Source organism: Micropterus salmoides, unplaced genomic scaffold (genome assembly GCF_014851395.1).
Source record: "Micropterus salmoides isolate LMB-PRFRI ecotype aquatic unplaced genomic scaffold, ASM1485139v1 Ms_hic_scaffold_8, whole genome shotgun sequence".
Classification (NCBI taxonomy): domain Eukaryota; kingdom Metazoa; phylum Chordata; class Actinopteri; order Centrarchiformes; family Centrarchidae; genus Micropterus; species Micropterus salmoides.
In genome coordinates, this window is record NW_024044570.1 from 19,903,468 (window position 1) to 19,927,734 (window position 24,267).

General features: G+C 41.1%; 1 protein-coding gene across 1 annotated transcript in view; it reads right to left on the reverse strand.

Annotated features, from left to right (window-relative positions):
• The window catches only part of igf1ra (insulin-like growth factor 1a receptor), a 74,991-nt gene extending 52,624 nt beyond the window's left edge, over positions 1–22,367 (reverse strand). The window contains exons 1-2 of the mRNA XM_038706666.1: positions 21,234–22,367; positions 11,362–11,925 (exon numbers count right to left, since the gene is read on the reverse strand). Of these exons, the coding sequence (XP_038562594.1) occupies positions 11,362–11,925; positions 21,234–21,342 (673 nt within the window). The 5' untranslated portion in view covers positions 21,343–22,367. The remainder of the gene's footprint in view (positions 1–11,361; positions 11,926–21,233) is intronic.
• Between the last annotated feature and the right edge of the window lie 1,900 nt (positions 22,368–24,267).

Genomic DNA, 24,267 nt, shown 5'->3' on the forward strand with positions numbered 1-24,267 from the left:
AAATTTTTTCTATGTTTCTCCCTCCCTACCATAAATCAAGGCATCATTCCTGGCCACTGAAAACTGATATTATTGATGTGCATCCATACTGTAGCTACGAGCAAAAAAGCAGATAAAATTATTCCCTCTATTACAACAGAAGAACTGAAAAAGTCAAAGTAGGATGAAGTGCCAGGGGTTTTCCTAAATAGAAGCATCGGTGTCATTACCCCACACACAGGCAAAGGGAGAAGGAAAGAAAAGGGTTGGAAGATAATACCATATATTATGTAGGGAGGTAGGTGGAATGCAAAAACAAGCTTTTCACAAGCAAGTACATGTCTGGTCTGGAAAAGTGCTAACAACACTAGATATAAGAAAGAACAGTGTCTCACTACCAGGAAGGGCTGAGACACAGACCACAACATAGCAAATCTACAGCAACTGCAAGTATCAACTGATGTATTTTTCACTTAACATGGTGGGATGGTGGATTTTGACTTACTCATCAACAGCAAGTCATGGCATTTTCAAACCATCATCAAAGTTAGCAGAGAGGTGTAACAGAACAAAAGCTAAATCAAGCTGACGAGCATACCGTGGGCCAAGCGAGGACAGGCTACGCTGACTAAATGAGTGTGAGTGATAAAAAATGAATGAGAATGGGCGGTGTTTACATGCAAGCTGTGGGCTAGTGTCTGTCATGTTTATCAGACAGCCACAAAGAGGGAGGTGATTCCTGACGCACACTCAAGTGCAAACAAGCCCCGCAAGCCTCGTCTCTGTAATTGATGCACTAATGGGAGTGGGTGGTGGGGGATGGTGTTGGACTGAAGGGGGATGAGTCCAGACTGGGACTTCAAAAGGCCTGCTGGACGCTTATCAACAAATGCACTCTCATCAGATGCAAGAGGATGGAGCAGATGAAAGGAGCGCTAATGCTTCTCCACCTCCACCCCCATCATCAGGCATCCATTTTGCTTTATCAGCAGCAGACCTGAGGAGCCAGGCTACCATAGGAGGATGCACAGTATGGAAACACACAGACAAAAACACACAGACAAACAGTAGGGGTATTTTTGAATAACAGATCCATCACAAGGGAAGGTCACACATACATCCAGCCGGCCTATGTTAGGGCAATATTTTCTTTTTATTTATCATCCTTTATAACGTTATGAAACGTTATTGTTACAAAATTCTGTTGTCCAAATGACAATAGAAACTATTCTAAAGGGTTGTTTCAAACAAATAACAAAAACATTCAACATATCAATCTCAAACCAAATTCTACAAACTAGATTTTTCTAGCTGATGAAGACCATGTAATATGTGCCCAGGTTATGATATATCTGAGATTTGTACCACCACTCCAATACACTAGAGGCAAATGCAATTTTGTTTGTGGTGCTCACATCATTGAATAAATTTAACATTTAACTTTATTTTATATGACACGTTGTATACATTTGGTATATTTCGAGATATACAAATATCAGGAAAAATCATATTAGCATCATTAGCCATGGCATTAATGAAAAAATTCTCTAATGATCTCATTATGGGTCAGCACTGTGTTGTAATGCCGGTGTCCAGTGGGGTTACAGGAAAACTGACAAAATTGTCCTGTCACCTTACCTTACCCTATCTGCCACCATAGAGTCACGCTAATCTTTAATGTCCTGTGAGTCTAAAGCCAATTTAGCGAGGATGAATGAGGATAGTGGCAGCTCCCAGGTGACACGGCCTTTCCCTCCCTCCAAGCAGCAGGCTGAGATGGAGCTGCAGTGGGAGATCTATATTTATCTGACACAGTAACAAGCCACTGTCTGACTGCTGCATGGTGCTGTACAGCTGTGCAGAATCTCTTCTCAACCTAACATCCACCCCCATCCCTTCTTGGACTCTGCTCCTCTGTGGCCAGTGATAAGGGAACCAGGGATGACCCAGCAACATGTCATCACTTTGAGAGTCGTCGTGAATAAAAGTCGCATTTGCCTCCACGTCTAAGGGAAGAAGAAATACACCGAATTCTGTCACTGTGTAGCTCATCGACAGCACTTCACACGCTGCTGGATTTCTTTACAGGAGGAGCCATATTTCAAAGTTTAGAGCCATATTTCATCCTGGGCCACCCCGATGCTGACAACGCACCAACTGGTGATTGCTGTGTTGGAGTGGCCCAATGAGGCGGCCAGCCAAGGAGCTGCCGTTCTGCCAAGAGAACCGTGCCAAGAGGGCTGGAGAAGGCAGAGGAGCCCCAGCCACCTGTGCCCATTAGGCTGCGTGCTGACAACTGCACTAGGCCCTGGGGATCCTACCCAAACAAACCAAGGAGAGAGAGGAAGGGGAGGGACCAGACAGGTTCAAGGTCATTTTTCTGTCATTGACAGAAAGCAGACTGATGCCATTAGACAAGCCAGGCTGCTTTATGGATTGTTGACACAAAAAGTTATATGGGGGAAGATTTTTAAAGAGCTGACATGATCAAAACTTAGTTTGAAGCTAATAGAACGTCAATCCTCAAGCTGCCAAACAGAGAACCTAAAGGAAGAGTTTGACAGGAAGTGTGTGGTTGTCACACGCATTTCATTTAGCTGTGTTATTCATGAGATTTCCTTTGTAATTTTATGATGTCTTTTCATCTCCTCATTGTGCACATGCTCCAAAAAAGAACAGACGGTGAAACACTGCTGGCACGCTGAGGCCTGCTTGATATCTCTTTTATAGATAGTGCGCGCACACACACACACACACAACACACCCATTAGATCCATGACTCATCCTGAGCTAAGCTACTGCAGGATACAATAACTGTTCCTTAGACATTGTACAACAACTTTTCTATATATAAGATGTATTGCTATTAAAACCTTGCATGTACCTGTCAGCTTATTTAGAACCAAAGCCACTTGGTCACTGACTGACATGCCCTTGGGAAGTGCACGACACACACATTTCAGCCATGTGTGAAGGGAAAGGTAGGGGACGTAGATTAAACCTTACAGCCACCCCCCACCCACCCCCCACCACCCCCACACACAACAGGGGAAGAAAATAGAGGGAACAGTGTTTCTGTGACCTCAGTGAACTATTCTGGCAAAGCAAGATACTCTCCTCTCTCTGTGGTATTCCAGCGTACATCCTTACCTCTGCAGGAGAGATTTGTCAGCAGGAGATTTCTTTTTTTCCGTTGCGGAATTAACCCGTGCTCTCAAAGCTTACTTGCAGGCATGGCACATTATCCCCCAGGAAGCACTGCCAAGCCAGCCCAGCAGTGAGTAAATGGCTGGTCTGGCCTGCGCTATATGGAGGGATAGAGCCGGGGCAGGCAAGCAGGCAGACAGAGGCATGGCTCAGGCGCCAACGGTAGTCTCTCTCACCTCTCTGAGGAGCGTCACTAAGAGGCGGAGATAGTCCTCATACTTCCTGCCATTTAATGCAGAGCTGAGGGGGGGTTACGGCCCTGTGAGGGAAGTTATAGTTTTCACACAGATTTATGAATGAGTGGTGAGAGCAAAGGATGAGTCACAGCTTCCGCTGCACAGCCAGAAGGCAGCAGGCGGTCTATCACTGGGGACTGGGTGGCTCAAATAGGCATCAAGCAACACACTAGAAACACACTACACACTGGGCTGACACAGGAGCGTGCGCGAACACACACCACTATCACAGAAGAAACAGTAACAGTGGGCACACAGACACCACCAGGGCACAAGTTGAGGAAAATTTGTAAAGGAAGAGGGGTGGCACATGAGAGAGGAGATGTGTGTGTCCATGAGGACCCGTGTGTCAGTGCAAATGTGTCAGTCAGTCTCTAGCAGCACGGCACACAGGTCCTTATTTTGGTGAATCAAGTCTATGAGCGGAAACTTAGGAAGAGAGGCCAATCTGTCAGTGCTTTGAGAGGAGTCCTTTGTAGGCCAGAGAGGACAGGAGTCGGATAAACTCATAGTGTCAGCCATCAATGGACAATAAGCCCTGCTGTTCATAGAAGGACAATAACACACTGTATAACCATGTCATCATGAATGAACTCTGCTAACTTGCAATCAAACTGAAATTATGCTGAGAAAGACACTGTTGTTGACATTAAAAGTTAGCAATACCAGGCGACAAGTGTCTGTGGCTATTCATGAGTTCCACCACACTCTGCTCTAGCAACGAGGCATGTATAATATGTTACAATTTTGCATTTGGGAGGAATTCAAAACAAATTAACGTGTGGGGCAAAAAGAATTCCATTCTGACCAATCACACTCGCCACTCGTGCTCCAGGCCTCTCAAAAGTCCAAAGGCAACCAATAAAACCAATTGAGCAGAAAAACTATTTGTAACCAAACAGAGTTTTTCACCGTGCTTTGAGAGAGCTCAGGTTCTGGGAACTCAGTGAAGAAGGTCTCTGTTTTGGGTGAGTGTACTTACATCGGCTGTTAACAGTTCCCAAGAATGACATTTATGAATGTGACCTAAATGGGAGAAAATGTGGCAAAGGCCAGGAGAGGAAAGGAGGTGGAGTGATGGAAAGTACAGGAATCAAGCTGGAATGCACAGACACAGATTTAGTATTTTCTGTTTAAAATTGACAGCAAATTCTTGTAATTAATATGCTCTTAGATATTTAATAGATACACAGAAATCTTAATTATATCTAAAATTCCGAGTTAAACATTCAAATTAGCTTAGAAATCAGTGCAGCATGTACTCTATGTTAATACAACTAAAATTAGGAATGAAACACTCCTTAAACTTTGGTTTAGATAAGATGCTATACTTTAGATACTAAAAAAATATTTTTTGTCAAACTATTATTAGTTTGACATTTTGGAAAAAACCCTTATTCATGATCTACGTCCAAACGTTACGTTAATAATCAGATTAATACCACTATCACATCTGTCCGTTAAATATGAAACTACAACCAATGAAGCAACAACTGGGGAAAACAGCTAGCCTGGCTCTGCCCAAATGCTACACAATCTTCCTAACAGTTAAAGCTCACAAATTAACAAATTGTACTATGTTTGTTTAACATGTTCAAAAACTAAATGGTTTCTTATTGTAGTAATGTTGTAGCTTCATATTTACCATACAGATATGAGAAGCTGTTCTCACAAATCTCTTCAAGAAAGGAGAATTAGCATGTTTAGGATTAAAAATTGCTAATATGTTTTTCTAATATAGCTGTACCATTAGCATTACAGTCTGTTTGCTAATAACACTACAGTAAGGTTTGCTAGTTTTACTTATTTTCCCACTTACTTACTCATTTACTGATACACTAACTGACTTAAATCTGGATACTAAAATGTTTAGGTAATATTGTCGTAAATCAATACCTGATGAAAAGATAGCTAATGTTTCAATGCAGAGACTTTTTCCAATTGAGGATACAAACTGAAGGGGCAGCAGTAAGGAATGACGAGAGAAGCTGTGTTGTCTCTCTAACACACACACACACACACACACACACACACACACACACAGAACCCTATTTACTGCCTGTTGTTGCTTCTCTAGCCCTTGGACCACTGTTTAAAAAGACATAAGCTTCTGAGAACACAAAGAAAAGATGGGCTGCTGTGAAGGGAGCTTTGTCTGCTTTCTCCAATGTATTTATTTCAGTGACACCATGGAGTTGTAACACTATGAATCAATAGTCCACAGTCCTCTGGTGAAATAATAGAGACAAGGGCGTGAACACACACAGTGCCAGCAGGGCCAAAGTTAATTGAACAGGATGCCTGTGTCTCATGTGTTGAATATATCTGCCTGAAGTTCCCTACCAGGTGTATGCCATTCAGGGGCAGTAAAGTGTTGAAATTCTGGGCAGTTCCAAGCACAGACCCACTTTCTCCTTTTCCAGGATGCTGTGGTGACCGGGGGTACAGAAAGAAAATCTGAGCATGGTAGTGGAGAACATGAAGGATCAGATTATTCCATCTTTAGTCTGGTGGCTGTGGGAGGCCAGGAACGAATGAGCATGATCAACATGAGTGCCTTCTCTTTGGCACTAACATTGGCACGCTGCCTAAGCTTTGTACAAAATGGAGCAGGAGAGCGCAGGCAAGTGGTTCATGCCGGGTGGAAACATCGGATGTATGGGCACTGAGTCATGGGGCTGAGTGTGCCCCCAGGAAAGCACTGGACTGTCAAGACTGGAATTTAAGCCCTTTTTCTGCTTCCTGTTCCTTTGACCGACTTTGATACGCTTCAGGAAAGCCAATAAACAATTAAAAGCTTCCTGTATCTGCTGTGGGGTGTTGTTTAAACAAGGAACAACTGACAGATGATCATATGAATTTGGCCCAAACACAAAATAGACCTCACCTATATCAATATCACCACCACCACCATCAGCTTATCTCCTTCTTATTGTCAACAACTAGTCTCCATATGGCCCTTCACATGTAGTCTGCACATACAGACTGTGCTATGTGTTTCCCCCCCTTTATCCCCTCACAACTGCAATGACTAAGCCAGGAGGAATTTCTACCTTATATACTTAAAGGGAAAGACTCATTCTACCCAACCTAACATACATGGCTTATACCTAAAGTACCAATAAATCTAGCTTTTAGCCAGCCGAAATAGAGCGTCATTTCTGTACCTAATCTTGACAACAAGAAGTATGAGCTATGTGGTAGTTCCAGAAATCCATTTACAAAAGCCCCAGAGGGTTAAGGAGGATTTGCATTCTGTTTTATATCTGACTTATTTGTATTTTTCTTGTCAATAACTTTTGCATTAAATAAATTAGCAATGAGAGTCAGAAAATCAACCAAAGGAAAACAGAAATAAAGAAAATATCTGTTAACAGTTAGTTGGCATGTAATTGTGCTATTTTTAAAAGATAAGCTGATCCCACATGCACTGTTCTGGTTACGTGCTAGTGCGCCGAATCCGCAGCTGAAAATAGTCCCCAACAATTTCACCATTTCCTCTTGTTTGAGTAGCCTAGGAATATTAGTACAAACCAATGGGCTTTGGGCTGCAGGTAGTCAGAAATCATTGGGAGACATTGTTGATTTTGGTGCTTTCATGGGATTTGTTGCCAATAAGAAAAATAAAAAATATTGCCCGCCATATCCCTCAAATTCAATTAAAAGATATCAAACTGTGGAAATTGCTAAAAAAAAAAAGAAAGAAAGAAAGAAAGAAAAAAAGAAAGAGACAGTTGCAGTATAAGATTTTTCTGCCCATCTGAACCTGCTTACCCTACCGTTGCATCCTCTAAAAGAGTGTGTTTTCCCCTGCTGTGAAGTGGGCTTAGGTCAGAGCACTCAGACCAGAGATATGAAGTGGGTCTCTGGCAAGGAGGGAGTAAACATATTATCAAATGCAAAAGTCTCTTGGGCCAGTAGAAAGCTCTCCCAACTGCCAGGGCTCTAACATACTCTCGCTCTGCTGCATTTCTTTCTTCTGGGTTCAGTACAAGGACACACACTCTATGTAGCATAACAGGCTAAAATGCAAACTGACCCTATTTGACACCACACCACCACAGTTTTGCTTTCTCTAAAAGACACTGTGGCACATTTCGATTCATTAAACATTCACAGGAAGACTTGACATTTGTCTATCAATGTCAAAATACAACATTCAGGACAGGGTGTTCCTTAAAATCAGACAGCATAAGGACGTAAGGATTAAAAAAACACACCAGAGTGCCTGCGAGGCTGAGCTTACTGTAAGTTAATATTCTACCACATAAAGGATACATGTGAGCTATGTAAGGACTAGTGAGTATAAGAGTGTGTGCCTCCCTGTGGAACTATGAGGACTAACCTGCCCTGAGACTCGACATGAACACAGAAGCATGCTTTCCTGCTTGTCTGCCTAATTTATATTAACCTATTGTCTATCTGGCTTGGCACAGCTCCAGGGGTAGAAGGTAGGCATGTCTGTAGCAAACAGAGACTTGAGGAGGCTATTTGAAGCAGGCCAGACACTTTTTAGTCACGGGATCTCCCAAAACTCAAGGCATACTGCGTGATATATCAAGAGGATCCAAGGCCAGATCCCCAGACAAGCCGGTTGGCTGTGACCACTGCAGTGATGAGAGAATATCTCTGACGAGTAAACAGTGTGGAGATATCTGACAGCCAGAGCTGTTAACAGCCCCTGATAAACCCTGCAGAAAAAAAGGGAGGTGAAAATAGAGGAGGAAACACCAGTAGATCAACTGACAAGGACAATCAGAGATGAGATCCAGGCTGTGGCCAAGTGAAGTGGAAAACATTAGCGAGGAAGAAACAGACAGACTCCTCAGTACGAGGAGGGGAATGCAGCGGCAGGGAAGGCAGGGAGGATTTACGAGGAAGCATGGGGGGTTGAAGGAGGAGGAGGCGGGACAAAAAGCAAGGGGAGTGAAAGGCATTTTTCAATCCTTCGAGCACTGCGCCTTAGCGAGAGCTTGCTGTTCAGCTTGTATACTTGACATTTGTCTGACATTTCCCCTCAGTGCCCCTCCTCCTGCGTACGGCTCCTCAGTCAGGGCCTCTCTACGCATCGCTGCCTGCCACTAAAAAGCACCCAGAACCTCTGCTCCCTACCCGGTCTCTCCCACTCATTTATTAACCTGGCTTGTTCTGCCCAGCATCATATATATGTACATTTACCTCACCTCAGGAGGCTCATCTAAAACACACCAAACAGTATCTGGTAGGTGACAAGCACATGGAAAGGTTTTGTTGTTGCTCCATGACGCACTAAAAGGCCCAGAGGTTAAAGTATGTGCTAGGCAGACAGCACTCCCTCCTCATGTAGTGTAATTAAAGAGGAGACCAGGCCGTATTGACTAGAAAACCACTGAATGCCCTTGAAGGAACATCTGTACTGGAGAAAAACAAGGCAATTATGCAGAGGGGTGGAGGGAGGAGAGAGGAATCTTAAGCAGAAAGGAGAGAGGTAGACACATCAAGCTTTTAAAAAAACAAAGACAGGGTGGGAAATGTGTGCATGAAGCCTGGTACTATTAACAGATCTCACAGACCTGCTTTAGCTTCAGTCTGTCCTATTATTGCTTCAACAACCCCTCCTTTCTTTCTACTGTGTAGCTCCCCGAAGCCTTTATCTGCAGCCTTGAGACCTCAAGGCCCACTAGATGAATGCATTTACCCTGACCTCGGCCTGGGCCTCAGAGAGAAGTGAACTGGTTCAAACAATAATCCTGCTCGGCCTCTCAAGTCCGACATGTGAGAACAACAGAGGGTTTCACCGCAACACACTGCATAGTATCTACTGTGGGCAGAACAGACGTGACTTGGAGGTGATCACAGGAGATTGCACTTTCACAGTGTAGCATTTTGTAAATAAACCAAATCTTGGAAAGTTCATTTTTTGAAAAACAAAACTTTTTTTTTTTAATTCACACAGCTGCATATCACTACAACTGTATATGTATCAAGCAATCGATAACGACGTGCGGGGGAGCTCCTGCAGGTCAATGCATCCAAGAATGAACAGAGACACAACAATAAACACCATAGCTTTTCTATAGAGACAGACGTGGTCACTAGGGAAAGGACGCAAGCTTGATTTCCACTATTTGTTCTGAGGGTCCCCGGGGGTGAAGGAGGGTGGTGTTTAAGACTCCCAACTGACCATGGGAGCTGCACACAGGTCTTCAATAGAAAAAAGGCTGGAGGAACATTTTCCCACCATTATTTCACACAGATAAGAGGACAGAGAAAAAGGCATAGAGCAGGAGACTGAAACATGTTTTCTATGCAAACTCAGGAGTCAAGTTTGACACAATCCTTTTCACCAAGGCAAACATGTATCTGTATATATTTTATTTACTCCACTACGGCATGTATATCCAGACTCCAGAGGTAGGAATATACAAGAGGTCAGTCTCTCTCAAGCACCAGTGTAAGTCTATGCAAAATAAGCAAATAAAAATGCCGAAGCTGTGGCATTGACATCACCCTCTCAGCTGCACATAAACAACATCTGTATCTGCGATCTATCAAAGCACAGCAGTGAAAAGATGGAAGGCCATGACTTGTCCTACATTTTGGTATGAGCGACTAAAAGCGTCAGTAACAATTTCTAAACAAATCAATCACATTTAGAATTTGAGTTTTGGCACTTTTGATACAGACACATAATGAAACAACGGCACCATTAATGCACTTTAATTATTTTAAAGACATGTTAACTGAGCTCAAGTGTTTTTGTGTTTGTGTGTGAAGATGTTAATAGCCTTTTCTGAATTTTAATTGTTGCAATACAGCATTATTACGGCGTTATTTTTTTAAGTGCAGTCTGTGATGGAATTTAAACCTCTGATAAAAAATCTCAATGAACCTTTTGTATTTGAAGAATAATATGTGTGAGCCTGCCTGCAGCATGAAAAATGTTTCATGACCCTGCCCTCTGCACCCTCTGAGTAAAGTTTAAAAATAAAGCAGATCGCCTAAGGATTTCATGTCAGAAAGACAGACAGACAAACACAACATATCTACCAGAAGCCTCATCAACATCTCAGCTTAGTCTGTCTGTGTCTAACAGGCTACATTACATAGGCTTGAGCTGCCTTCTGCAGTAGTTTTGAAGAGGCATGAGACAGCTGACCTGGTTGTCCCAGTTTCTAATCAAAAAGCACAAGCTGTCTCTCACTCTAAAATCTGAGAAAAAGAGGAGTGTAGATATGTAATGTTGCAGCAAGTTGCTATACTCCTTGAAAGCTGTGTGAATGACTGAGACAAGCTGAAAACAGGCGAAAAATACACACAACCGTGTTAATTCTAACCTACAAACCTTAAAATGTCTGATATGACCCACCTCTGAACTGTTTTAAAAAATGCATGACCCTACCAAGGGGCCGAAGTTAAACAAGGATGACCCTCCCCCAGATACTTCAATATACCCCTTTTCATAAATTGCAAAAAGTCCCTAAGGCAAATATTTAACTGACATGGTCCAGACAGGTAGACTAGCTCATTTCTTGGCAGACCAACTTTAACCTCAACTGAGTAAGCCTTTCTCATACCTGGTGCTCTATACTGCAGCCATCCTTCACTCCACAAATAGCCTGATCTAAAGACAAGGTCTCTATAATGAACAGAGGAAATGTTTGCACTGGCCCGTGGACAATCCTGGAGCCTGACGGAAATGAAGGAAAAACACTGCATAGATTCATGGGATTTGTTCGCTGGTGAAAAAATGCACAAATTTTAGAATGTTTACAAGATTGGAAACCACCTACCTAGATCAAAGTGACATCTGCATTTACAGTACTTGTATCACAAAATAACGCCCACTACCGCTATTAAATGTAATTAGCAATCATCATAGTTAAAGCATCCACTGATTTATTCTTTCTCAACATTATCTGCTGGGTTAAAGAATGAAATAAAACAGAATTCAGGTTACCTTTCTGGCACTTGTTGGAGGTCCAACAGCGATCTATGTAGTTGTCACTGAACGACGTCCTCTGACAAAGAGGGTTATCCTCCATGATGCCAGGGCACACATTGTCACATTCCTTTGCCTTCTTATTCCCATTGATAATGTTGTTGAATTCACCATCCATAATAAGAGACCAGTCCACTGAGTCCAGGTAACAGAGCTCAGGGTTCTTTTCAATCCGCATGGCTCCCCGGGTGATGTTCCTCAGGTTGTACAGGCCGATGTCCTTCAGGCTGGTCATTTCGTAGATCACCAAGGCGTAGTTGTAGAAGAGTTTGCGCCCCCGAATGACATTCAGGTTGGGGAAGAGAATGCTGAGGCTGTCCAGGCCCGAGACGCGAAACAGCAGCAGGTAGTCAGTGATGACCGTCAGCTTTGGGAAGCTCAGGGTGCGGAAGGCCTCCTGGTGGATGTTGTTGGTCTTGTCGTTGATGAGGAGGATCTGCAAGTAGCCCTCCACCACCGTACAGTTCTCCAGCCGCTTGAACTCACTGATCTCATTTCGGATGTCGATACTCGGACCACAGACTGGAAGACACAGAGAGACGACACATGAAGATGCATCTTTATACTCATGTAGAATAGGGTATTAAGATTTTCTTTTGTTTTAGAAATTAATGTAACCGGAGTGTTTGGTAAGGAATCTAGCAATGCTAAATATAAATCAGCTGTAGATTTCCTTTGCCATAGGATTTTAATTATAATAATCGTCTTGAAACATTTAATCCTGTTTGTCAAGGTGGTAAGGCTGGTACTTTGCTGGCAACATGTCATATATACAAACAATGCAGGGCTCTGAAAAGGACGGCGTGTGCAGTGCTAGGACACCATGTTTCTACATTGTACAAAAGAAGTTCATGTTTGCTTGAGTGTTCTCTCAGGCAGCCATTTCTGGGAGAGATATTATCACCAGGGTCAGCTGAGGTGAAGACATTTTTAATGGAGTTGACTGGGGAAATTGTTATTTAGTTTCACGTTGAGGTTCACAAGTTAACATTTTGATACACCTTCTGTATCCATCACATCAGATGCAAAACCTTGCATTTCTCTGTAAAATGTTGCCTGTCGCCTCAAATAACCCTGGCATTTGAATAAGCCATTCCTCTGTGCTCGGCAAACAACACTTGAAACCACAGTGCTTGGAGCATTCTCCAACACCACACACACACACACACACACACACACACACACACACACACACACACACACACACACACACAACAACAAAGATCCCATTTATTATTGATGACAATCAACTCTCCCTCTAATCGTGCCTATGAATTACTACACCTGGGAATTAATAGTAGATGGTATTCTCATAATGTTATTGTGTTCAACTGCAGTGGTTCCGTAACCCTATTTGTCTGATGTACCTTCACAGCCCAAAAGCGCAAGTGCTACTTTATCGACACCATCAATTATGTTCCAAATGCAATGGATGGATGGATGGTTATTTTACACTATTAGTGATTTAAAAGTTAATATTGTCACAATAATTTTTTCATGCAATTGTCAAGCTCGCATTTGTACCACTTGGAGCGGTAGAAGTTTTAACAAGTTATCCATTACTTTTAGCCTACTATTTAACCATCTATCGTTTCCACCAAAAATGTGTTACGTCAAGTTAAAGAACTCAACAATTTATCCATTCATTTTAGCAAACTATTTTAAACATTATCTAATATGTTTAGTTTTGCACAATTACACAATTACCTTTAGCTAACTACTTTTAACTTACTTTTTTTGACTTTTAACCTTTTCACAATTTTTGCATTACCTTTATCTAACTAACTTAAACTTTTAGACATTACTTTTGGCTATCTATTGCAACCATTTATCAATTAATTTTAGCAAACTATAGACTTGCTTTCTAACTTGTTTTCATGGACACTCAATCGCAATGGTGTTCAGGTGTTAAAGCTGACTCAACATGTGGATATACGATTTTTTAAATCAAATCATAATATCTTTTTTTTTTATTTATTTCAATAGTTGAGCTACTCCACAATCTTTCCTCGTAGCTCCACGTGACTGCAGAAGTAATGTTGCCACCTGGGGTACTCCTATTTGGGAGTTACTGCTCTAATGTAGCTGAAACATTGTGCTGTGAAATCTAACAGATAAAAACACCCTTGTTAAACATCTATGAAACAATATATGATTTGCACAATTACAGAATTGGCACATTGTGCAGCTATCAAGCTGCATGTTATTTTGAACTGTATAAAAGACGGTCCAACGGCCAGAACAGGAAATGCCTTGACATATGAGCTCTTTGGTTAAACCTGTTATGTTCTTACAGAGGCTTAGGACACTGTCGCTTTGAGCATGAGCAACATTATCACAGTGCCCGTCCAATGAGACAAACATGTTTTCAGTAGGAGTCTTTGATCCTTGTGAAAACACTTACCATGGCACAGAAGATACAGCAAAGAGCTAAACAGTTTCTAGTAGCAAAAATAAATACTGTGCCACCAGTCTTTCAAAAATGGGGAAATTGTTGTAGAAATAAGTGACCTCTCCCTGGCATATTTTCAGCCATATGATGTTTATGTGCTCTCAAAATGTCCCAGCCAGTAAATTAACTCCACTTCTGAAGAAACAAAAAAAGGGCCATGTTTGATGTTCTTTCTTCAAACTATCCTGCCAAAAATAGAAGCTGCATTGTTTATGGGTATGAATGGACTATATCTGCTCCTGTCAGGGAGTTTCACTTCTCTAAATTTAGAACGGAAACGATTACTCCAGTAGAAAATAGTATTTGCTTTCTACAATCAACACCAATGCCCCTGGGCTCCACTTGTGAGCAATCGAGCTGCATGTCTTCTTTGTTTCATTCAGAATTTTCTTCGAGCTTCTCCAGCAGCCGGAGCGAGAGGGAGGAGGGGTGGAGCCACTCAAATACAAAGACTAATTTGTTTGTTAGTAAAGAGAAACTCTAGGCCCCACTTCCTGATGAGGGCATTAATAAAATCAGGGGGCGTCTGGCCAGAGAATGGAAGGGGAGAACGAAAAGATACTGTGACGAGGGAGAGATAAGGTTTCTGACAAGCGTAGCTATCCGAGGCCACCCTACTGGTGTAAAGCCACGACAAACAGAAACCGCTAAATGCTTTAAATGTATTTCTGGCAGTCATAAACGCCAGATATTACTGCATCTTCTAGCATTACCTGAAACGGATTTATACTCAAAAGAAGCTTAAAAGAAAGAAAGGAGAATGGAAAGAAAGGAATGAAGAATCAAAAAAAAAAAAACTCCTTTTTGAGATTCCCTTGTTCTACTAATTAGGCATGTTAAGTACCAGGAATTCCAATAATTTCTTTGGAAAAGGATTGAGTAGGATGTTGCCTCAAACTAAGCCTCCAGGCTGATTCTTGCCAGTCAATCCATTTGTTGTGAAGACAACAATGCTTAAGTAAGATTTGCATACCAAACCTTTTATTCATCGTTACATAAACAGGAAGAAGTGCTGACGAATTAAAAACTCTGACAATAAAGACCAAAGAGTTATGTGGATATTTTAGCGCAAGCGTCCACAGAGAGAGATACGCCTGCAAACATGTGTCTGACCCGCCCTCCCGTCTCTCTTTACACTTCACACTGCTGAGTAAACACCGACATCTCCGCAGTGTAATGGGATCCACCGGCTCATGTTTATGATTGATAAACCTTGCCCTGGCCCTCCATGGAAATGTCATCACACAAACACACGCACACCTGCACAAGCATGCACGCACACATTTAAATATGACCCTTTGTAAGTCTGTCAAATTTAGCCAAGGCTAATGGTCACTGTTTAACTGAACTTCACGCAAACTCTCATTCAGATTCAGTAAACATACCTTGTATAGTAATAAACTTGACTGTAATAAAGTGGCCAAAACATGAGATCTGGACTTTCAGACATGTCATGCTGTTTATTGAAAGGCCACAGCAGTTGTGGGAAAGCACATAATTGTATCCTTTTCCAGACATGCAGCTGTAAACTCCAGGAAGGTTATTAAGAAGATTCCTCTACAGAGTTGAAGAAGTGTCTTGTGAATCTACAATAAGATAGGCTGTAAATGATCATTTTCGATGACTCTTCGATTATGATGTAGGAAAACTATCAGTTTTCTTCTGGAGAAATCGATAAAACCATAATTATTTCAAATATTTTTAGCATTTAAATTTGAGTATGTTGTATTGGCTATCCTGTGGCATTGAGAGAGCTCCATCAATTTCTTTTGATTATTAAATAGATAATGGTCTGCCCGTTCTGTATGCACAGGTTTGGGGAAATTATTCTGTGAGAGCTTAATACTTGACAGCAGCATGTGTACAATCAGTCACATTATATCAAATATAAGAAAATGAACCAAAAAAAAAAAAAAAAAAAAAAACAGGACAAGGGAGACACAACAACATTTAAAGTATATTTACAGAAACTGCATAGATTCATATGGACTACTTGTTTCTTGAGTGTACCATAAATAGGTCTATATGGTACACTCTGGATACAAGTAGGGAATATGATTACACAAATGAATGATGACTTATTTCCCCCATTCAAAAGATATGCAATTTCTGTAAATATTCTTTTAAATAGACTTTATCACGTGTCTCACTTCCTCCTGTTTTTCCTTTTCTTTTTCTAATATATGGAATATAATGTGACACATTGTGCACGTCTCTGTCAGTTATTGAGACACTCCCACAGGAGACTTGTCCCACGCCTGTGCACACAGAATAGGCGGACCATTATCTATTTAAGATCAATATTGTAAGGATTGTTTAAAACACTCTTGACGAAAGTCCATAGGGACCAAAAGTGTTGAGGAAGACCAGTGTGTGGTATCTTCTTTTCTCAAGACTGAATTGATAGTTTCTTAACGCACCTGCGTCTGAGATAGTTGGATGTGTGAACATCTCTTTTGAACTTTTTTTGATTATTTTTAAAAGATGCTATATTTAAAACAAAATTTCAAATTAAAAACTTATCAAACATTTCCCTTTATCAGTTCTGGAAATGTCTCCCATTCACTGACAGTTGACTAAATATTTCTGTTTAGTATTGTTTTGTATTTGCATTTTAAATATGTATCAATACAATGTACAAAAGAGGAAGTTAAAAGTCCTATGTTGGACTTGGCGACAACCTACTTAATATATCAAAGTCAGTGCCAGGTACTGAGAAATGATAATCATTATAAGCATAATAAAAAGGTGTATAAATATATACTGTATAAATAGTTTTTATTTATTTTTAACTAGATTGAATTTTCCAAATCCAGATTTAGCTCTAGCTCATAGGCTGCTTTTAATTAAATTAATTAAATTTAAAAAAAAAAGAGAGGTGCACATAGATGCAATGGCATGAACAAATGATACACAAGAAAGAATTAACTCCACAAAATTAGGAAAAGTATACATATATTTGTAATTCATAGCAATTTTGAACCATAACAACCAGCTTCAGCATCAAACAATTTCCACTAAAATACAGTTAGAGCAGTGAGGGAGCTGGTCACTGTGCCGTCATATCCCCTCTCATCTGCCACATCAACTGGCTCTAATCCTCAGCATACTGGAAGTCATCTGACCAGTGGTCTGGTGGGCCACTTCCCCTCAGTGGACATTACTTCAAACACTGTGGCTCAGATATCATCATCATCAAACCCCCAAACAGTAACACTACACTCCCCATCATAACAACTCTCACAGAAAGACTCCCCCTCTCCAAAAATGAGGGAAGAGGGCAGGAAGTCACACACTCTGTGTTTTCATGCATACTATAACCTGATCACTTTAAACCACCACATTAAAAGTACTGTTTGATAACACTAAAATGGTTTGCAGCATGATTTGTTTGATAAAGGGTTAAGGTTTGTAAGGGAAAACATACAAAATAAGAGAAGGAAAACTGAGGGACTTTATTAGTATTTACATTTAAATAGTGATGAATGTATTACTTTCATTTGTAGGTTTGAAGCATAAAATCCTTTGAGTCACCCCAAAAATAATTTTTCCTACTTCTGCTTGTGATGTAGCTGTTTGTGTATAGAAAACACGTTTCTGTCAGGTTTACTCCATAGCCTCTATGGCATGGGAATAAATGCGTAAAAGAAAACAAAGTGAATAATCAGCTCATATTTAGGCGTTATACTACATTGACATCATACTTAATCTGAAGCTATACACAAATGGCCCTGCTGCCTTTTATGGCAGTTTACTGTTTTATGCACCTGTGCACACAAATAACTGATGAATGAAAAATTAATATGAAACAATGAAAAGATACCTCGATAAGACTCCGGAAACACCTCGGAAAATAGTCTCTGGCTGATAAATTCTCAGGATGGATCCACATTCAGTCCTTGATGAACAGGTTTCAACTGATACAGCGAGTGCCATCCATTAGAAGAGCTAACACTGGCAATCATCTCACAAATTGTACAATACTCCATGGGCCATTAAACCAGCAGCCCATGATGATGTATGTGCGGCTGGCCAGAGACTGCATTTGAGCAAATCCAATGACGGACCACTTGAAATAAAGTGTTTAATTAAGCATTGTAAACCTCAGCTGGCAGCCTGGAGGAGCTGTAGGACAGCATTTGACTCTCACAAACTAGCCCAGTGACACACTTTCACATCCTTACACAGGGGCACGCCACTGACTCAGGCTGTTATGCTGAGTCCTGTTCAGTACACACAGGGAGAGCTGCACAATTAACTCACATGCACGCACACAAACACACACTCGTACACACACTATAGGACTATGAACACTCACTATACTTTTTTGCCGGGGTGAGACAAGGCATTCCTGCATCCAGCCAAGCCAGAAGTGGGGGACGGAAAGGCATGGTGGAGGGAGGGGAGCCCCAGTCACAAGATGGAGTGGGGCACCTTGGAGTTGAGTGACAGCAGTTTTATCTGAGCCACTTGCCTCATCACGAGAAGGAGAGCTGTACTGCAACATGCCATACCCCAAAGGGAGCAGGTAGGACGGGTGCCTGTCAAAAACAATGCTTGCTGGCATTTCATTATTTAAGCCGTCATTCAAGTTTTCCGGAGCAACATGTCCCTTCATAAATAACTGAGCTGGAACAGTGGTGTACCCTCATGGAACAGGACAGAGGGTGTCTGTACTTACACAACCCCTGTGCCAATGTTGTTAGTGACATATCTATTTATAACTTTAATAGTAGTGGTGCCAAGTGATGAAGTTAAGCGCATCGGTCTATACAGGAGACCGCTCCGTGTGAACGGCAAAAGCCAATAAAACCGGTCACAAACTCTCTACTCTTCCAATCAACAAAACCAAGTCTGTTTCTCTTGCAAGTGTATTTTTGCATGTTATTTGCAAACACCAAGTCTCTCTCTATCTCTCTCTCTCTACTTGGAAGCCATGGCATGGAAAGTTTACTGTGGTGAGAGTTAAAAGGGAGCTTAATTACATTTTATTGGTGTGGACAGAGTATCAAAAATGAACAGAGCAAAAAAAAATAAAAAACGTTTTGACCCCTAATGGGGTTCTTGGACATCTGTGATTTTCCACTAAGTGATGATAGAAGCTGGAAATTCCCTCCACAGCACAGTGAAATAAACATCACGGCGGAGTGATAAACTGGTGAGACCCATCTCTCGATATTGACAGCAGTCTTTGTCTCTGAACTCTTTGTTCTGAAAGGCCTGATGCATCATACACCACAGAGCATCAAGATCTGAGAGCAACAACTTTTCTCCCAGCCACCCGCTGCGTTCATGGGTGTCTGAGGGTGCAAAGAACACCCCCCCACACACACACACACACACACACACACACACACACACACACACACACACACACGTCTGTGGTCGGACTACTGGTCAATAGGACTGAACTGAAGTCTTCTCTTCCATTTGAATGCTAATAGAAGTGAGTTTACATGTCTCCATCCCATGTCAAGATGTCTCCGCCATGCCACATATCCTCTCAAGAAGCAGACAAATTAGTCTAACGAAAGTGACGTAAAACCCTAAATACACACACATATACACAAACAAGTCATGCCACGCCACCCACGTTTCACAGACACACAATCACAACCTCTGTGCTCATGGTGGAAAAGATGCACCTGGAGAGTTCTTCAAGTTTACTGACCAGCAGGCAAGTGATAAACCTCTGGTGTGTGACTTGTCAAATGAAAACACATAAAAGGTCTCAATACTTCAAAGGGATCATGGCTTTCACATATTAGGATGGAAGTAGCCTAAAACTGACAGAAATGCAACCAGAGAAACAAAGAACAACGTTTTCTGGTTACATATACCACATTCTTGTCACTGTTTCAACTTGGAAACTTAACATAACGTATCACATTATTGTTTTACTATGTGTGCTAAATATTAAGTTCACAGACAAAAATGAAGAATTGGCTAAATCATCTCTTAATTGGCTAAATCATCTCTATAATCCAGTTAGTGATAGCCGTAAGACTTTTTTTAGAAGATTAGGTATTATCTTTGCCCAACATAGCGTTTAGAGAGATTCCACTGAAAAGCCTAATACTGCACATCATTATCAAGAGAAAGACTGTAAATACCGACCAATGAACCAATGACCCTCATTAATTCCCAGTTGGCAGTGGCAAAAAGCAGCCTTGATTCCGGCTGCTATATACAGTAGGCTACATTAGATATATGATCACTTGTGACTACTTTAGATTAGATGAGAACATTTAAAGTCTGCTCGCTGAAGCATCTATGAGGCCATTTTAAATGTTGAACCACAAAAAAAAATAAACACTGAAATCACAGCAATGGCAAATGTTCCTACATTTTATTCCATGACAAATCATTAATTCAAGCCTCTCTTTCTGGTCGCTAAAGCATATAAAACACTTGAAAGGAAAGCCTAACAGAGAAAATAAAACTTTCAATATCAAAACTAACAACCTCACCTTCTCCGGTGTTTTTATTCTAATAAGTTTATCTAAGTTTTGTCAAGACTAAACTGTAAAGTTTTTACATGTTTCTTATACAAAGTGCCATCTATAATTTGAAGTGTTCCATCAGTGGGAAATAACCTGGTGTAAAGACTGAGAATTGGAAACAAGTCTAAACTCAGATGTTCCTCTTATTTAAGGCTTGCATTAATTAACACGACATTGCTGTACACAGAGTAGCCTACGTAGTTGTAGTTGAAAATGGGGTCTGTAAATGATTACCACCGACAAATAAATTGTTTTTCCACCATGGTTACTGTTTATAATGATAAACGGCTGAAGTGTATGTTTTACCTACTGCTTGTGTGTTTTATGACTGAATGGCCTTTTAAGAAGCAATGGTTTGTCTGATTTAGGTTATTCATGCGCAGCAACGCCACACCACGAAATGCAAAATGGCCACATGGTCGTAGTAACCTTCAGCTCTGATCCCTGGGTTCATCCTCTGCTTTCTGGTTGTCTAACATGAAGATTATGGCGACATGTGCCTTGTGTCTCTCCCTGTTTCTACATAAACCAAACTGCTTCATCAAATGAGGCGATGTTGCACACAATAAAACAGATTTTGCTCAAGTGTGTTCATCTACCTACGTGCAGCTATACCACATGGTCTTCAGCTAATATACAAGTAAATGGCACACATCGGTGCGCTATGTGCACACCAGGGCTGATGCATTGAGTAACTAAGTCCTAATAGAATTATATATTCCTCTGATGTATAAATTTTAACACATTATTTACCACGGGTCAGAAAAAGGCTGCTTTACAAGAGTTTAGACTGAGCTACAAAAAAAGCATATTAAAGGCCTTCTCCTATTTAACCAATAAACTTAAACAAAATATATTTTTTTAAAACTACTTACTTTCTCCATATGTGGACCAGATGCAGATAGTGGAGACTGACAGCATCAGACCCCAAAACAAGGTCGGGCTACACATCGGTGTGTCAGATCCCATGTTCCTTAACAACATTCACCTCTCAAAAGAAAAAAACAACAAAAAGGCAGGAAGGATTTTTAATAAAATACACCAGCTTCTAAAAAAAAAAACCAACCTTTATCTGTAAAGAAAAAGGGAAAATAAATGTCTGTAGCCCAAAAAGGCTATTCTATGGTAGCCTGCAAATGCTTGGTTTGCTTGTCTACCACGATTTGCTCTAAAATATGCTTCATATATAAATAAATGTGTATAAATTGTCAATAACAGGGAATTCCTTTGAAGAGTAAAAAAAAATTACTAAAACAGTCTGCTATTTTTGCCAATCACAGGATACTTTGACGTCGGCTGGTATGGCACACGAGCCAGTGATTTTACTGGATAAATGATGGTAATCCCCATCTTCAGTCTCCATCTCTTGAAAACAGCAGCGCGCGTACAGGCCTGGTAATAACAATTAAAAAATACTAGACTAAAGGTTATTGTTAGTAGGCCTAGCCTCTGCCACCATAATAAATTAACGCCAGTGTTGCTCGCAAGAATCCACGTGTGAAAGACTGTGTTTGAGAGGAGGAGTGGGGCCGAAAACACGTCCAGATCCACAGGGGTGGTGGCTGGGAGGTTGAAAAATGAATGAAAAATCTTTTTTGCCTATGCCATTCAACCAGCACAGTATCTCGATCCCCAGCAAGCTGTCCTGGCAGTGAGCAGTGAGAAGTCGTTTTTTAAACAAAATTTCCAGCTCCTCGGGTCGGACTTTATCTCTGCCGTCAGTCGAGATTTTCAGCTGAAAGAAAACACCAGACTTGTGCCACGCAAGAGAATCGGTCTCCAGCTAGACGACCTCGGCTGGGGTGGGAGGGAGAATATATGCCCTTTACGAGTGTTTTCTTGTTTTGCCTTTATGCTCGTAAAAACAAATGAGAGAACAAAACTCCCTTCGCGTGTAGGCCTTTATATCCAGAGGCTGAAATCCTACGGTTCGCCCCTCGGTAAACGCAGGCTGTGGGTCTCCCGATCCTCCGTGGAATCTCTGCTGTAAACAAGAGTCGGCTTCTCTCACTCAGAAACACATAGTGCTACGGATAAGGTGGCCGGGAGCAGTCCGGAAACCCCGGAGTGGATGAGGACCCAGGGATTCCCAAATCCCCCACACACACCCCAAAAAGACGCACAGGGCAGGGTAATGCTGGTTAGACCGTACACCCCCAACTGTCTCTGTGTGCCCGTTGGCGTTCAGGATATGCTGGTGTAGCGTTATTCCAAGTTGTATAATTTTCAGTGCTGCATATAGGCTAAGCATCCCCTCTAGCAGAGCCAACTTATTCTGCTGGATGGAATCTGGATGGATCCAATTTTATAATGGTTCATATTATTAGTCCACAGGCAATGTCTCAATATTTGGTGGTAGAGACTAAGGATGGCTTTCACAATTTTCTCTGTTTCTTCTCACTCATTAGAGTTAGTCTACATCTCCTCAATCAGTGGTCCCCAACCTGAGGGTCAGGACCCCCACAAGAGGTTGCCAGGTGAAATTCACCTGGGCTGAATTTCAGCAAATTTGTAACTCATATGTTGCCCTTTGCAAACAGGGAATCATTTCTTCTCACATTCAGTTTGACATGTTTTTTAATCATCAAAACAAATGCAACAGGAGAGCCCAACAGGGCTCAGAGTTCTCTCTTGTCTTCTCTCTTATCTTTTTTTGTTTGTGAAATACTAAATAGTTTGATAGTGTAGAGTGCTTACACTTCACAAACAGGCACCTAGTATGGAGGGGTCTCAAATAGACATTGCTTTGTAGTAAGTGGTTCACTGTCTTAATGATGTGGGTGTGTGGGTTACCAACTGGGCAGCTGTCTTGTGGCCCTAAAGTCACTGTGAGGCAATCACTGATATTGTAAGTTAATACTTTGTGGGTATACTTTGTAAGGTGACTTGTGTATTTTTAGCTACTTTTAATTAGTTTAGCTTATATTACATGGTGCATATTCTTTAACACATTTGTGTTTAAAGTCACCATTACAGCAAACCTTTGTGTTATTATTCCAGCATAGGAATACTGATCTCTGTTTCCGTGATTGTCTGCAAAAAGTGTGGGGGTTTGTTGGACTCCCTAGGCAATACTAATTTATAAAACTGTCTAAACCTTTAGGCTATTGCTTCTCAGGACTATATAGAGACTGAATACTGAATGTGTATGTGGTATGTATGTTTCTGGAGCAACACTAAGACCAGCACATGTGCATCTATTTTGGGATTCCTCACACATTTGTGAGGAGTGGACTTTTCAGTGTTTAATTACATTTGACATTGTAGCTTTGTTTTGTTATAAATCTTTGCCTAGGATTTGACATAATCTGAAATTATGACGTTTTCAGTAGACTAGGCATCAACCCTCAAAGTGTAAAATGTCACCAGAGATTTGGTTACTTTCATGGTCTTTTAACAACAAATGGAAATATATCATTACTCTAACGATAAAATAGCTAGTTTTTTAGTCCAGTATTAAGGGGGAAATCCCACTATCATTCAATTAGGCTATTTGTTTGAATTAGCTGTATGATTTGTGCCCTCCTTATTGATTAGGTTCTATGGGTTTATGTTATTGTGTTGTTTTTATTTTAAAAAAAGGCATCATTCCCTTTTAAATATGTCTAAAAAAAGTCCTCTTTATATGTTGCTTTTTTCTTCTTTTTTAGATTATAGGACTTGTTGCCATTGGAATGAACAGGACTATGTTCAAACCTTCAATACCATGAAGTCTATTTTGTGCACTGGAGCTGTACCATAGGTTACACTCCACACCATCGTCACAGGCTGAAAGTAAAATCTGACATGGAGCCCTCATTCAAGAGAGGACTGCCAGCTCTGGCTTTACCGTTCATTCATCCCATACAGTAGTGACAACACAGCATGCAATGGGCGTCGCGATTCATTCTGAAGCCCGTTTGATTCAGA